The sequence below is a fragment of the Electrophorus electricus genome, chromosome 9, assembly GCF_013358815.1.
Source record: "Electrophorus electricus isolate fEleEle1 chromosome 9, fEleEle1.pri, whole genome shotgun sequence".
NCBI lineage: Eukaryota > Metazoa > Chordata > Actinopteri > Gymnotiformes > Gymnotidae > Electrophorus > Electrophorus electricus.
In genome coordinates this window covers 9,162,528-9,175,001 of record NC_049543.1, presented here as the reverse complement: position 1 = coordinate 9,175,001, position 12,474 = coordinate 9,162,528, and the positions used below count along the sequence as shown (strand labels likewise).

Sequence of the window (12,474 nt, the reverse complement as noted above, 5' to 3'; positions counted from 1 at the left end):
GCTTTTGGTCATTATCTTTTTAACACTAGCGACTTTAAATGTATGAAACGTCCCAGTTTTGGCACAATTATTTCTATATATTGATTTTGCCACACGATGTGAGAACTATTCTAATTAAATGAACGTTAATAGAGAGGAATCAATATGTTTACCAAGTTGAAGTAAGACAAATGACCTCTCCTGTCTCTAGACAACAAAGGCCAGAAGGGTGTATCACATTTTTGTGTCACTGAAGGAGTAGCTATGTTAACTACTGAGTGAGTGATACGACAAAGGCTTTCAGACTTCGTGTGGGACTTGACTACGTCAAACGTTCAGAGGCAAATTTTATAACCTAGTGTTGCTCTCTAGCCTAATTCTTTAAATGAGTGTGAGAAATCACATTCATTCAATCAAAAACATTTGCAACATTTCAATTATAAAACTCAGTGCAGGGTGCTAGAGTTTGCTAGCTTACTGCTACATATGTTAGCTAACGCTGCCAAACTTAGTTATGTTGTGGTAATGCTGCGATTACCAGAACGAGGAATGGATTGGGTTGCTACCTAGCTAGCTGATGATCTGTTACAGAAATGGACAGCTCAGTACAGACATCTAATGTAACCGATTCAAAGGTAAGTAAAGACAAATGAGTGATTAAGTGCGATATATCGTGGCATGACTGAAACCACACAAGCTATATGCCGTGTATTAGCTAGCCAGTTAGCGTCTTGTAATATATCTTGCTAATACGTTCGCTAACGTTACGTTGACTTATTTGTTGCTGTTAACTTTTTATGGTAACCCTAGTTATCTCGGTATCGCTTGTCTTGAAATATGTACAAATGAATAGATTTCTGAGGTTTGAAGTATAGCATAGCTAGCTATCTTAGCTACCTTGTCTAGCATTGTCGAGTAGCCTCACGCTAGCATTACATCATAATTCATGTTGGCTAGCTGGGTTAGCTAATCTAACTAGCTCGCTTGGGAACTTGTTGATTAGCTCATTTTATTGGTAATGTTAGCAGGATAGCTCACTAGCCATCATGCCTCCGTCGAGCTATCAAACGTTAGCTTAGCCAGCAAGCTAAATTAATTTCAGTAACTGGCCAGACAGACCGTTAAGATATGGACTTTAATGGAAGTGTTTGTTTTTTTCACATCAACACTAGTTGACTAGCATAACAAGTTAGAACAGTGCAACTGCTCAAATTCTTAGTGACTAACGTAATCCTGACTCGGAATTTGTGTCTCTTAGCTCACGCTGTGTGTGTGACTGTGAAGCCACCATGCCTTCAACGAAGGCGCTGAAGAACGCACAGTACATAGAACTGGGAGGTTACCAATACTGGCCCGTTCTGGTACCAAGGGGGATACGCCTGTACACCTATGAGCAGGTTCCGGGCTTCCTTAGGGAAAACCCATACATCACAGATGGGTATAGAGCATACCTGACCTCTAGACTATGTATTAAAAGGTGAGTAAACAGGGTTAAGGCTTTTCAGTGAAATTAGGGCAAAAAAAGGATTTAGGTATTTTATGCATTTGGTTGACAAGGTTTGACCTGGGCTAATAGTAATTGAGAGACTGTTCACATTTGATTAGATGAAATGTGGGGTAATGCTCAACTCTCATGAGTATTCTGATATTTTTGTGTTCTTTATAGTCTTTTTATCCTTTCCAACGAGACTGTGAACATCTGGAGTCATCTTCTAGGCTTTCTCCTGTTCTTCTTACTGGGGTTATACGACATGATAGCTGTGCTGCCTGTGATTGGAGCCACCAGAGAGGACTATGTTATCTACTCCATAGGCCTCTTCTGCTACCAGGTGTGCACTTGCTGCTTGTATTAAGCCATCACAGTGTATAATCTATTGTAGGAATATCAGCCTTAGTAGGTAACTACTTACTGAGTGAGTGTGAAAATGTTTTATCTTGGCACGAGTTTAACTACGATCAAGAGTAGATGGTGATTTTACTACAAAAAACCCTATCACTGTAACAAAAGAATCTGTTGGCCACTCACTCATTCACAGTTGAGAATTACTGCTTTTAGTTTCATTTTTGTGGCAAAGTACCAGGATATAAGCAGTTATTTTCAATTCATCACCTTTTAAAGTTAGCCACTCTAATGGTTGTAGGTGTTAATATGCCGTCATTCCGTTTTCGGTAGCTGCAGAAAGATGGAAAATAGCAGCCTCCTACTTTGGCAGTTACTCTCCAAAGCATACGGAGGTAGGATAGACACTCTGCTAATTCCCCGGACGTACACTTTTAACATGATGCCAAAGCACAGGGAGCAAAATACAGCTCCGCCACTGATACAGAGCTGAGGATACATGAGGCAGGCTGAAGCCGGAAACTCGTACAGCTGAAAGTTTTTACATTTGTGAGTAAGAACTGTAGGCGATCCTTAATTGACCCTCACTGCAGCGCACAACTGGGTGGGCGCATGTTTACAAACATGAAACCAGTCTATTAAATGTAGTCTTTTCTTTAGCTGGCAGCACGCAGCCAGTCTGCGGGCCCCATCTCACCGGCCCCTGGTTTGTTTCTAGGTGTGCATGCTGTGCTCGGTGGGCTATCATCTCTTCTGCTGCCACCGCTCTGAGAAGACCAGCCGGCGCTGGATGGCACTGGATTATGCTGGCATCTCCATTGGAACCTTGGGCTGCTATGTTCCAGGCATTTTCTATGCCTTTTACTGCAATAACGTATGTAATGGTCTCTGACGTGGCATGTGTGGTTGGGTCAGATGGCTGCGAAACGGTGGGCGTGGCCTACACACCATTTACCCAACAGAATGAGTCCAGAGTCCTTCACATAAAGAATAAGATGGACTAAACGGTGTGTAAAAGGATAAAATAAACAGAATATAAATATAGAAAATAAAATATATTAAAGGAATGCATTTTGAAGAATATTCAGTGGTTTTGAAAAAAAAAAAGTGAAAAACAAATTGGATCCACAGGAGAACAGAAGTGTTTTCTAGTCTAGATGTATAAGTGGCTTATGTTTGGTTATGTTGCATTCTCATAGCATCAACTGATGAAAAGGCTTGTTTTGACTTGTGATGGCCTCAGCTGTCAGAGACTTATCATTACAAATGCAAGCTCTCTAGCTGTTTAGAGTAAAGTGAACGTTGTAGGCTAGTTCTGTACCACGGCGAATCATGGGTGAAAATAGACATTGTAGCTTTCGGAAGTTCACACTTTTGAGAATTAAAATTTGACCAGTGTAATTATCTTTTGCAGATTATTCATGCATAAATTTAATATCTGGCTTAGCCATGTGATGCATGCCAAAAGCTTGAGATGCCACATTGAGCAAACCAATTGGCTACCACTTGGCCAGCCACTGTTCTCATTTGCATTTAAGTTCATCTTTTTTTTTTTTTCTTTTTTTTCCTGTTCAGACCCGCTCTCACCCCTGCCAAACTGCTGCCTGTCCTCACGGAAAACAATGGGGGTGGTGGTGCTTTGCTCTGCTATAGAGCTACACCACTAGCAAGGGTTAGTGTGAGGCTAGTGCTCTCAGCATTTAGGCTGATTCCGATTCAAGTGGAAGTAAACTGTCCCATGTGATTGACATGAAAAGATGAGTGTTTACAGTGCGCCTGTGGCATGTGTGTATGTATGTGTGTGGGGGGTGAGGTTCAGACAGGGGTAGATTAATTAGTTGGCCTGAGGAGCGTCGTCCCATGGTGGTCCAGCAGCAGATGGTCAGGCTGCTTTTGCTGTGGGCATATGCTACCTGTGAAACAGATACCGAACGAGCGGCCACCTATTACAAGGGAGAACACTTGAGCGTGAAACCGTGGGCGCCGTACTCGGATCCGGGGTGGGTTTCGAGAACAGCTTTTTCCTTTTGATATTTGCCCTTTTTCTGGTTTTATGACGTCCTACTAAACAGTAGTCATTTACTCGTTCAGCAGTGCGTGTAATGTTGCAGTAGTGCTAGCCGCAGCACAGCCTCTTCAGAGTTTCTCTCTCAAAAGTGCTGCTTGACTAAACATGTTTGGCAGAGGACAGAATGGTCTTTGTCTCAGGCGGACGATGAACGGAGCTTTCAGAGAAACTTGGATCCAGAACATTCTGAGCAGGCTGCGTGCTCCAGTCTCCCAACTCCCACTTGCTCTTTGCGGTGCGCCACGGCGATTGGCCATGTTGCTCTGCCCCCCCCCCCCCCCCCCCCCCCCAACACACACACACACACACACACACACACACACACACACACACACGCGCATGCATACATATTGGAAGTGCTGGCTTATTGTGCCCCAGAATGCGGCGGAAATCTGCTCCAGCCCAAAGCAGATGGCCACGTTCGTGGACCCACTCCGTCACTCCTGTTCCCCACCATATGACATTCACACGTGGGTGAGCCATCTCCACTCTCCCCCTGCCAAGTGTTTAGCTTTGCTTTTTGGGTGACTACTCAATCAGCCAAGTCCCCAAAGAGAAAGAGAGACTGTTTTCCCTCTCCCTATCACTTTTCACAGTCACTTTCTAGGTCCATCACACAAGGTAGTTTATTTAAGCAATGCTGTAGGCGCTTTGAGAATTGATTCCTTTGACCATTTCCATGGTATGTTTTTTTCCAAAGTTAGTCTCTCTTGCTTGTGGTCTATTGCAAATGATCATATGTGATGTAGAATTGAATTGTATTTCACACATATCCACTCGATGTGTGTGGTTGTCTTTTCCAGTACTGGCGACAGGTGTACCTCGTCATGGTCCTGGCCATGACCCTGGGACTCTTCTTCGCTCAGATACACCCTCATTACTTGACCAAGCAGTGGCAGAAGCTGCGCTCGGTCATCTTCTGCTCGGTGGCCGCCTACGGCTTGGTCCCCACTCTGCACTGGATCTGGCTCAGTGGTGGCTTCGGATCGGCCGTCGTACAGGTAACAGCAGAGCATCAGTCGCCGAGAACCTCCGAAATGGTCAACTACCATACAGGAGGTCAGCTATCTTCCAGGATCCAAGCAACCATGGCAAAATGACTTAAATATTTTTTAAAAAATCAAATGATGTTAAAAGTCTTGTTCTTAGGAGCTTAAATATTCTTTCCTGTTTAGTTTCCTGTTTGTTGGTTTGTATTTTCTGTTTTATTTATTGATTTACCTTATGTTTTTTTTTTAGGTCTTTGCTCCCAGAGTGCTGGTGATGTATTTGTTTGCTGCAGCTGCCTTTGTCTTCTATCTCTCCAAAGTTCCAGAACGCTACTTCCCAGGTAAAATTCTATAAGGCACAGGAGCTTTTGGTCTCTTCACTCTTTACTGATGATGTTTTTGTGATTTTTGTTAGGAAAGCTTTGTTTAGAAGGATTGTGTGTGTTAGCTCCCAGTCAGTGTTCCTTAACCATTTGTTTGGTTCCTGCAACATTCTTATGCATTAAAGATAATGTCAAGTGTTTCAATCACAAAAATACTTATAGTATGTGTGTGGATGAGCCACAAGGAATCACAGTTGAACATCAGTGTCTGCTAATGCTTTTCTGTGTTTGTTTTACCTGAAGGTCAGCTGAATTATGTGGGCTCCAGCCACCAGGTGTGGCACATCCTGGTGGTGCTGATGTTCTACTGGTGGCACCAGTCAGCCCTGTTCATCACCAGCTTCCGCCACACAAACCCCTGCCCCGACTACCCTCAGCATGCTTAGGGCTTCACCAATATGACCAGAGAATCGGCACGTGCGAGAACCACGTCATGACCGTGTCCCCATAAAATCAAGGGCCTTAATGTAACACATTGCCTTTCTGTGCTCAGAGAACATGCCCTCCCTTTACCCCGAGGGCAGTCTCTGCTCGTTCAGCCTGCTAATGCTGCTGATTAACGCAGGCTGTGTCCTTCACTATGAACGTCTGTAGTGAAGCCCAGATGTATTCACTTCAGTTATCGACCTTCTGATAAACACAGTCGTCTCGTCAGCCATTACTGGACTGAGTTTTTGTAAATGTTGGAAGCGCATGGCTATTTCGTTTGAAAATAGCTTAGCATCGAGGAATAGTGTTTTTAAGTTAGTATTGTTGGGACAGCACATTACTTGGATAGAGGTGGGACATAGCACTGATTGGGAAGTGTCAGAGCTTAACTAAGCAAAGGCAGGGACTTACAAGGTGGGGTCTCCTTTGGGTTTCTGCATTTCATGAATCAGACATGTGCAACTGTTGGCACCTCATGCTCCCAGTTCTCAGTGTGGGACAACGGCTACGAGCAGAGCAAGTACAGTTGGGGTGTCTTTTCTCAGTCAGGAGTGAAATTAGCCAGCCTGTACATTTGTAAAAGGTTTGTGCACTGTTTCAGGTTTTGAGTTTATGAATGACTGTATTGCTTTTGTATGTGCTTTACCTTGTCATAAGAGTTGTCGTACTCCACTAGTCTGACGTAGCTTGTTTAGGCAGAACGAAGGTGAATATTTATATAAAAGCACACATGTTTGAATTCACATTTGATGAATTTTCCTCTCGAAATAGTGAACTCTCATTCACAAATAACCAGGTAGTAGTTGGTACATCGGACAGTGACGTATGAAATCCAAAGATTTTGATACTGCATTGTCACTACAATAACATTCTGAATATGATTTAAGGCCACTGTGTCTTATGTTGGAGTGCTTATGAATTAACGTTAAATAATTTCAATCTTTGATGACAGTATAAATTACTTAATAGTTTAAGATTTGATCACTAAGTGCAATGCAAAATACAAAAAATGTTACAAACGCTTCCTTGTATCACTGAATGCTGTTACTAAACATTGCTCAAGTTTTAAAGTTTTGCCAAACTAAACAGGTTTATTGCTGTAGTACTTGTTTTACTTCTCTCCATCTTTCTTTGCTTGTTGAGGTATTGTCATGTTTTTGTAGCCATTATTTAATTCTGTGCAAAACGGAAGTGATGTTACTCAAATATTTATTTTCAGTGTTAATGTAATGGTGATGGTTAGACACTGCTGTTTTAGGTAACCTCATTACTGATGCCTCTTTTAATAATCAGCAAAGTTTTTTTCCCCCCTGGGATGTCATATTGAAAAATGGTTATGGTGTTTTATGAATTAACTGATTCAGGAAGAAAAATGAAAGTATTTGTTTTCCAAATATTGCTTTGGTGGTATGAATGATCATTTGAATCATTAATGGAATAAAACAAAGATCTTCAAAAAAAAGTCAATATTTTATTGCATTGTTATATAGCAATGTAGCAAGATAAAAGAAAAAATAGACAGTATGTATTGCAATGTTAAAAGTTAAATTGGTAAAAAGAAGCTTAAAAAAGTGGTTTAGTCAATGATAGTGTGCCAAGTGCTATAAAACAACATTTTTTCCAAATATACTGTAAATTGCCCTCCCCCCTGATTTCCAGTGAAGTTTGTATCCCATGGTGGTGCCTTATTTTTTTGCAGGTTCAATCCAAGGCCTTTCTCTGCAACAACAACAACAAAAAACGGAATAAATACATTCAAGTTGTTTCCCTTATTGAAGAGGGCCATCTATTCATGATTGTAGTTTCCTTTGAGTATTTTTGTGTATGGACATTACAGGAGGTATGTCCACATATTGACATTTTGAATATTGCGTTCAGATCAGTGTAGGTGTTCGCAATGTTGTACTTAAGGTTTAATGACATTGGCCACATGGCATAAGCTCAGTGTCAGAGTGAATCCCTTTTCACTTTAGGGGGAAAACCAGGGGTCAACACAGCTGTACGATCTCAGTTTATCAAATGCACTTAAAATGCTCTGCTATTCATAGAAAATGGTACATAAAAGAAGTATGGCAAAGGCCTACACTAAAATGGTGACTCAGAGGTGCCACAACAGTCATTCGTGTGAGGTACAGTGAAGCATGGTGGAGCATACCCATGTAAGGCAATATGGTGGGAAACTAACCTCGTAGATCATGCAGGAAGCAACAACCTACCGGGCACCACTGACAACGTGGCGGGCCACGATTGAGCACGCACTTAAATTTAGTACACTGCTAAATCTGGAATCTACTAAAGACAAAAAGGATAGCGTGTTGTCAGCTGTTTTCACTAATGTTTTCTCAGAGCATTTTGTGACGCAGCATAAAAGGCTTCTCAGCAATCGGGTAGACTAAAAATAATGCATAAAAAGCCTAAAAAATTATTTTTTTAAAAAGACATCCACACAGGTTCAAGTCAAGTTCAGGAAAAAGTGTTACTCCAATGTCAAGTTAGGTATTAAAATAGTTTCAAAGCTGTAAAAGTTTTTTTTTTTTTTTTTTTTTTTTTAAATCTAAAAGGCCTGTGATCTGTTGAGACACAGACTGAGATCACACCACAAAGCTGCCATCTGTTAGGTAAATTTCAAAAGGTCGCTTTGACTTTGCATAACGTAGCAGCATTTGCGCGAGTGCACTCTGTGTGTGACGGAAGAAGCGCTCATCACTGCTTTGAGGGGAATGGTGCGGCACCAAAGGGGTCGAGATCCATTTGCGGGGGTTGCTGAGTCCCACCTTGGATCACTAATTCAGTGAAGGGCACAGCCCCAAAGTCATCCATTTTGTTCCCGTCAAAAGTGGCATGTAGCGAACCAGTCCGTGATCTGCTACTGGCCGAGTGGAGGTCACTTTTGTTGTCCCCCAGACCCGGGAGCTGGCCGTGGCGTACGCCATCCTGCGGGTGAAAAGGCTTGGCACCGAAGGGATCCAGCAGGGGCTCTTCGGAAGACAGGGCCGTGCCCTTGTCCTTAACCTCACCCATCGGCGTGATGCTGATGTTCTCTTTGGAGGCACTGAGGAACTCGTTGCTACTCTGTGAGTCCCTCCTGCCTGCCTTTTTGTGGCGACGGGCGCGCTCAGGGGTGCGGAAGCTGGGCTTGTTGCTCTTCCTGCCGCTTGTGGGTGTGCTGTGGTGGCGCTTGCCGTTGGCACCGTTGGCCTCTTGCTTCGTGCGCCTCTGTCGGGATGAGAGCTTCTGGAGGCTGCGCTGCTTCGCTCGCTGTTGCTGGGGGCTTTGCGCCTCGTCGAACGACGCTTGGCTGAAGAGGTCTTCCTGGCTTCTGGAGGCGGGTCCTGCGTGGCTGGGCTGGAAGGGCGTGAAGCCAAACACGTCCACGCTGGCTGGGGAAACGGGGGGCGTCTGGCCCGAGGAAGGGTCACCACTCTTGCTGGACTTGGAGAGGTTCCTGCTGAAGGGGGCTTTGGTGAACACGTCAAACTCCTCTGTGGTGTTTTCCTGGCTTGCCTGCCTGAAGGGGGCCTGGGCAAATACATCTAGACTTTCTGGCACCGCTTTGGGCTGCCCGCTGCCGAAGGGCACGGCGCCAAAGACGTCGATGTTGCTTGCGCCAGGCAGGGCCGCGGCAGGCGGAGCAGGAGGGGTGATGACGCTGGCTCCAGCGTCGCCTCTGGCGGTTCTCTTGCCGACCGTCAGAGCTTCGTCACCTGGCAGCCTCCCTCTTGCCTTCCTCTGGTCGCATTCAGAGTCGGAGCTGTGCTTGTCCTCTTCTTCCTCGACCTCCTCCTCGGAGTCCATGAGCAGTGGCCTCTGGCCAAGGTTCTCTGGCTCGGTGTCTTCATGCTCGCTGTTCAGACCCTCGTCCTCCTCTACCTCCTCGTCCTCGCTGCTTTTGGGAGAAGGCGGATCTGACTCAAAGTCACTGTCCGACTCCTCCCCAGGTTTGCGAGGCTCTAGGCCAGGGGAGGTGCACTTTTTTGCAGGCTCATCCTCCTTGGCAGGTAGCTGGACATCCTCTTCCAGCACAGCTAGTCCAGCTGTGGCAGAAGGGGCCTCTGTATTTGATTGCTCCGTTGTGTGCACATCAGGTCCTGGCAGAAACAGAATATGAATGACAGTTGTTAGCATCATGTCCTGAGCTATACATCATGTGCAAAAGTGCAGATGTGCAGTGCACAAGTTGAACATCAACTGAATAGGTGCTACAATCACTTTATTATTCCATTTTAACCCAATTTAAACATTCCTCCAAATCAGAAAGGATCTCTACAGATGGGCCATGTTTTAATATGGGAAAGGGTTTAAGGCTCATGAAATGTGAAAGGAGGGGGGATATCTAAGGCTGAGGACGTGATTACTTGTTCTGTATTGTGTAACGATGCTTCTTATCCCTTGTAAACTGAGTGAAATGCTGTGGAATTTGCAAAAGCTGGATTACTGGACCGTGTGATTTGTATTTCCCTAGGTACAACCTTGATGGCATCTTGTTTTAAAGACAAACAAAGCCCAACAAATTGCAAACTAACAAAACAGAAGGCATAACGAAGGAGAATTATAGAACTCATATGGTCAAAAAGCTGCTCTTTTCCAGGAAAGCCTTTTCTGTCTTGGCCATGGGAAGAACTAAAGAATTAAGATTCCAGAAATAAGATCTGTATCACTCCAAGGAAAGCTATCCGGCCATGTAAAACATGGAAGCCTGTTCCCAAATCTGTCCGTCCATAGTACATTTCTAAAAACTCCATTGGAATATTAGAGTCAAGTATTTTGTGTACAGTAATCATAGTTTAGTTCTTCATTGCTGTTTATTTTATAGACAAAATGGAGGGTTCTATCTTCAACATAAATACACACACACATACATTGCTACTGAGCTATTGTGCTCCCCCGCACCAGCCCCCCCCCATCCTTAGTGTAGCTGGTCAGAGCTGTACCTCATGCTGTGCAGGCAGAGTGGCAAATCTGTTACCATCTAAACCCTCCAAACTGGCAAGACTACACAAAGGGTTAGCCAAACACTGTGCTATGAACGAGTATGCTTATAAAAAGGGAAGCTGGAAGGAGCAGGAGAGACTGGAAGAGAAAAATCACAGGCAGGAAAAAGTATTCTCAGAGTTTGCACTGAATCCAACCATATCCAGCTCTCTTACAGGTGGAACAACAGAACAACTTTAGTCATATGAGATTAAATGTAACATTAAAGGACTGGTTAAACCTGGAGGCAGTGATGGGAACAGTGGCTGTGCTGGGCACTCTGGCTGCCACATGTCCACCTAGCAGGCAACACTAGATGGGCCCCTGTCCCAGGTCAACAGATGCTCAACCGGCGGCTCGGTCCATGTTATAGGAAAATTAATTATGAATCACAAATCACAATGTCCTGCTGTTGTCTGCTGCAAACCACTACAATTTCATTACATCATGAAAGTTTTGGTTCATGTATCTGACCAGGTTATCAGTGCCTTTGCTTTGTTTTGAAAATGTTTAAATTTGGTCTAATCACCAATTCAGTTTATTATTAAATGTTGGATTCAGTTACCAAAATTACATATTTTTGTAGCTTTGTTTGGGGTGCACTGCAAGCTAACACCACCTACCTTAAGACTACGTTAATCAAGATCTAACAAGGGGATCAGTCCAGTGGTACACAAAACAACAAAAGACGACGAGTATTCCTGCTTAACTATGCTACTTGTTCACTGTGCTACACTACCACTTGTTTCTACACTAGTGCTCAAAAACAGTGGGATGGGTCCTGCATCTCATGCAAAAAGAAGGCCTACATGGTAAACCATTACCTGAAATGTCCTGCACCTCCATTTTTATTGATTTATTTTTACTTTTATTTTATGGCGTACACGTCAAATTCCAAAAGCTTTCAAAACTGCATTTAACTGATTCATAATCTTCTAGACACTTTAAAGTAAGATTGAACCTTTATGTTCTTGATATTACACATATAGACCAATATTGTTACATCAGGCATATCCACACAATTGGCTGAGCAGAACTAAAGATGTTCTCAAATCCAGTTTCGTTTTTTGGGCTAAGACATTAAATTCAGATGCTAAACATTATCTTTGGACTCGGGCAGGAGATAAAGACAGCCATGCTCATCACACTACGAGCATCTTGCTTGTGTGGTACAGAGGTTGAATCTGATTTTGGTAATCCCGCTTAATAGCAGCTCCGCTCCAATCGCAGGCCTCTAACAAAAATCAACAGAAATGTGTATCATTTTGCAATAAATTTTTATTTAGCATTAGCAGTTTGTGAAGGAACACATTCAGTTGTACATTATGATACATGAGAATTTACATTTCTGTCTCAAAGGAAGAGAACATTCTAAACAACTTCTCCAACTCCTGCTTTTGTATAAATATATGGAAAGGAGGTCACGGAAGAAGGCTGGACTTGTGCTGCTGATGGAGTTTAATCTCTGCTTGGCCCAACGTCCTAGGCAGCTTCCCAAAAGCATCACGGCACGTGAACTGAGAGATGGCAGAGTGAGTGTTCGCAGCCATGCTAACTCTACCGTCAGACAAATCATGGTGGCACTCCAACATTTTGAGGATCCTGATTGGTTACCACCACTCTGCACCAACTAACGTTCCAACCATCCTGCCATAATGTCACAAATGGCACCAAACTGTAAGAAAGTCCAGACAATCTGAACACTCCCTCCCCCTCCAAAGGACAGACTTAGCAGTTGGAGAATAGTGGCTATAATTAACCGAGCTAACATTATCAAACCTTCTACTCTTATTTCCAGTATAGACCAGTAGAACA

At 43.6% G+C, this 12,474-nt stretch overlaps 2 protein-coding genes across 5 annotated transcripts in view; one reads left to right on the top strand and one right to left on the bottom strand.

The window, feature by feature from the left end:
- The first annotated feature begins 225 nt into the window (after nucleotides 1-225).
- On the top strand, nucleotides 226-7,465 carry paqr3a (progestin and adipoQ receptor family member IIIa). Of its 2 annotated transcripts, none has more exons than XM_027029686.2 (7): nucleotides 226-614; nucleotides 1,238-1,456; nucleotides 1,646-1,808; nucleotides 2,538-2,693; nucleotides 4,691-4,888; nucleotides 5,127-5,217; nucleotides 5,503-7,465. In XM_027029686.2, the coding sequence occupies exons 2-7, from the start codon at nucleotides 1,269-1,271 to the stop codon at nucleotides 5,643-5,645; spliced, it is 939 nt and encodes a 312-aa protein (XP_026885487.1). In that variant the 5' UTR covers nucleotides 226-614; nucleotides 1,238-1,268; the 3' UTR covers nucleotides 5,646-7,465. The 2 variants fall into 2 exon arrangements, with proteins under 2 accessions (XP_026885487.1, XP_026885478.1); XM_027029677.2 differs by having other exon boundaries at nucleotides 4,691-4,946.
- The window catches only part of bmp2k (BMP2 inducible kinase), a 33,649-nt gene continuing 28,314 nt past the window's right edge, over nucleotides 7,140-12,474 (bottom strand). For all 3 annotated transcript variants that reach the window (XM_027029695.2, XM_027029704.2, XM_027029713.2), the window contains exon 16: nucleotides 7,140-9,776. In XM_027029695.2, coding sequence (XP_026885496.2) covers nucleotides 8,392-9,776 — 1,385 coding nt within the window. In that variant the 3' untranslated portion in view covers nucleotides 7,140-8,391. The remainder of the gene's footprint in view (nucleotides 9,777-12,474) is intronic.

Excerpts from the sequence above, each read along its gene's own strand:
- paqr3a (XM_027029677.2), top strand. The coding sequence starts at position 1,269 with ATGCCTTCAACGAAGGCGCTGAAGAACGCACAGTACATAGAACTGGGA. Across the intron at positions 1,809-2,537 it reads TAGGCCTCTTCTGCTACCAG|GTGTGCATGCTGTGCTCGGT; the intron begins GTGTGCACTTGC and ends GTTTGTTTCTAG. Across the intron at positions 4,947-5,126 it reads GGTCAACTACCATACAGGAG|GTCTTTGCTCCCAGAGTGCT; the intron begins GTCAGCTATCTT and ends TTTTTTTTTTAG.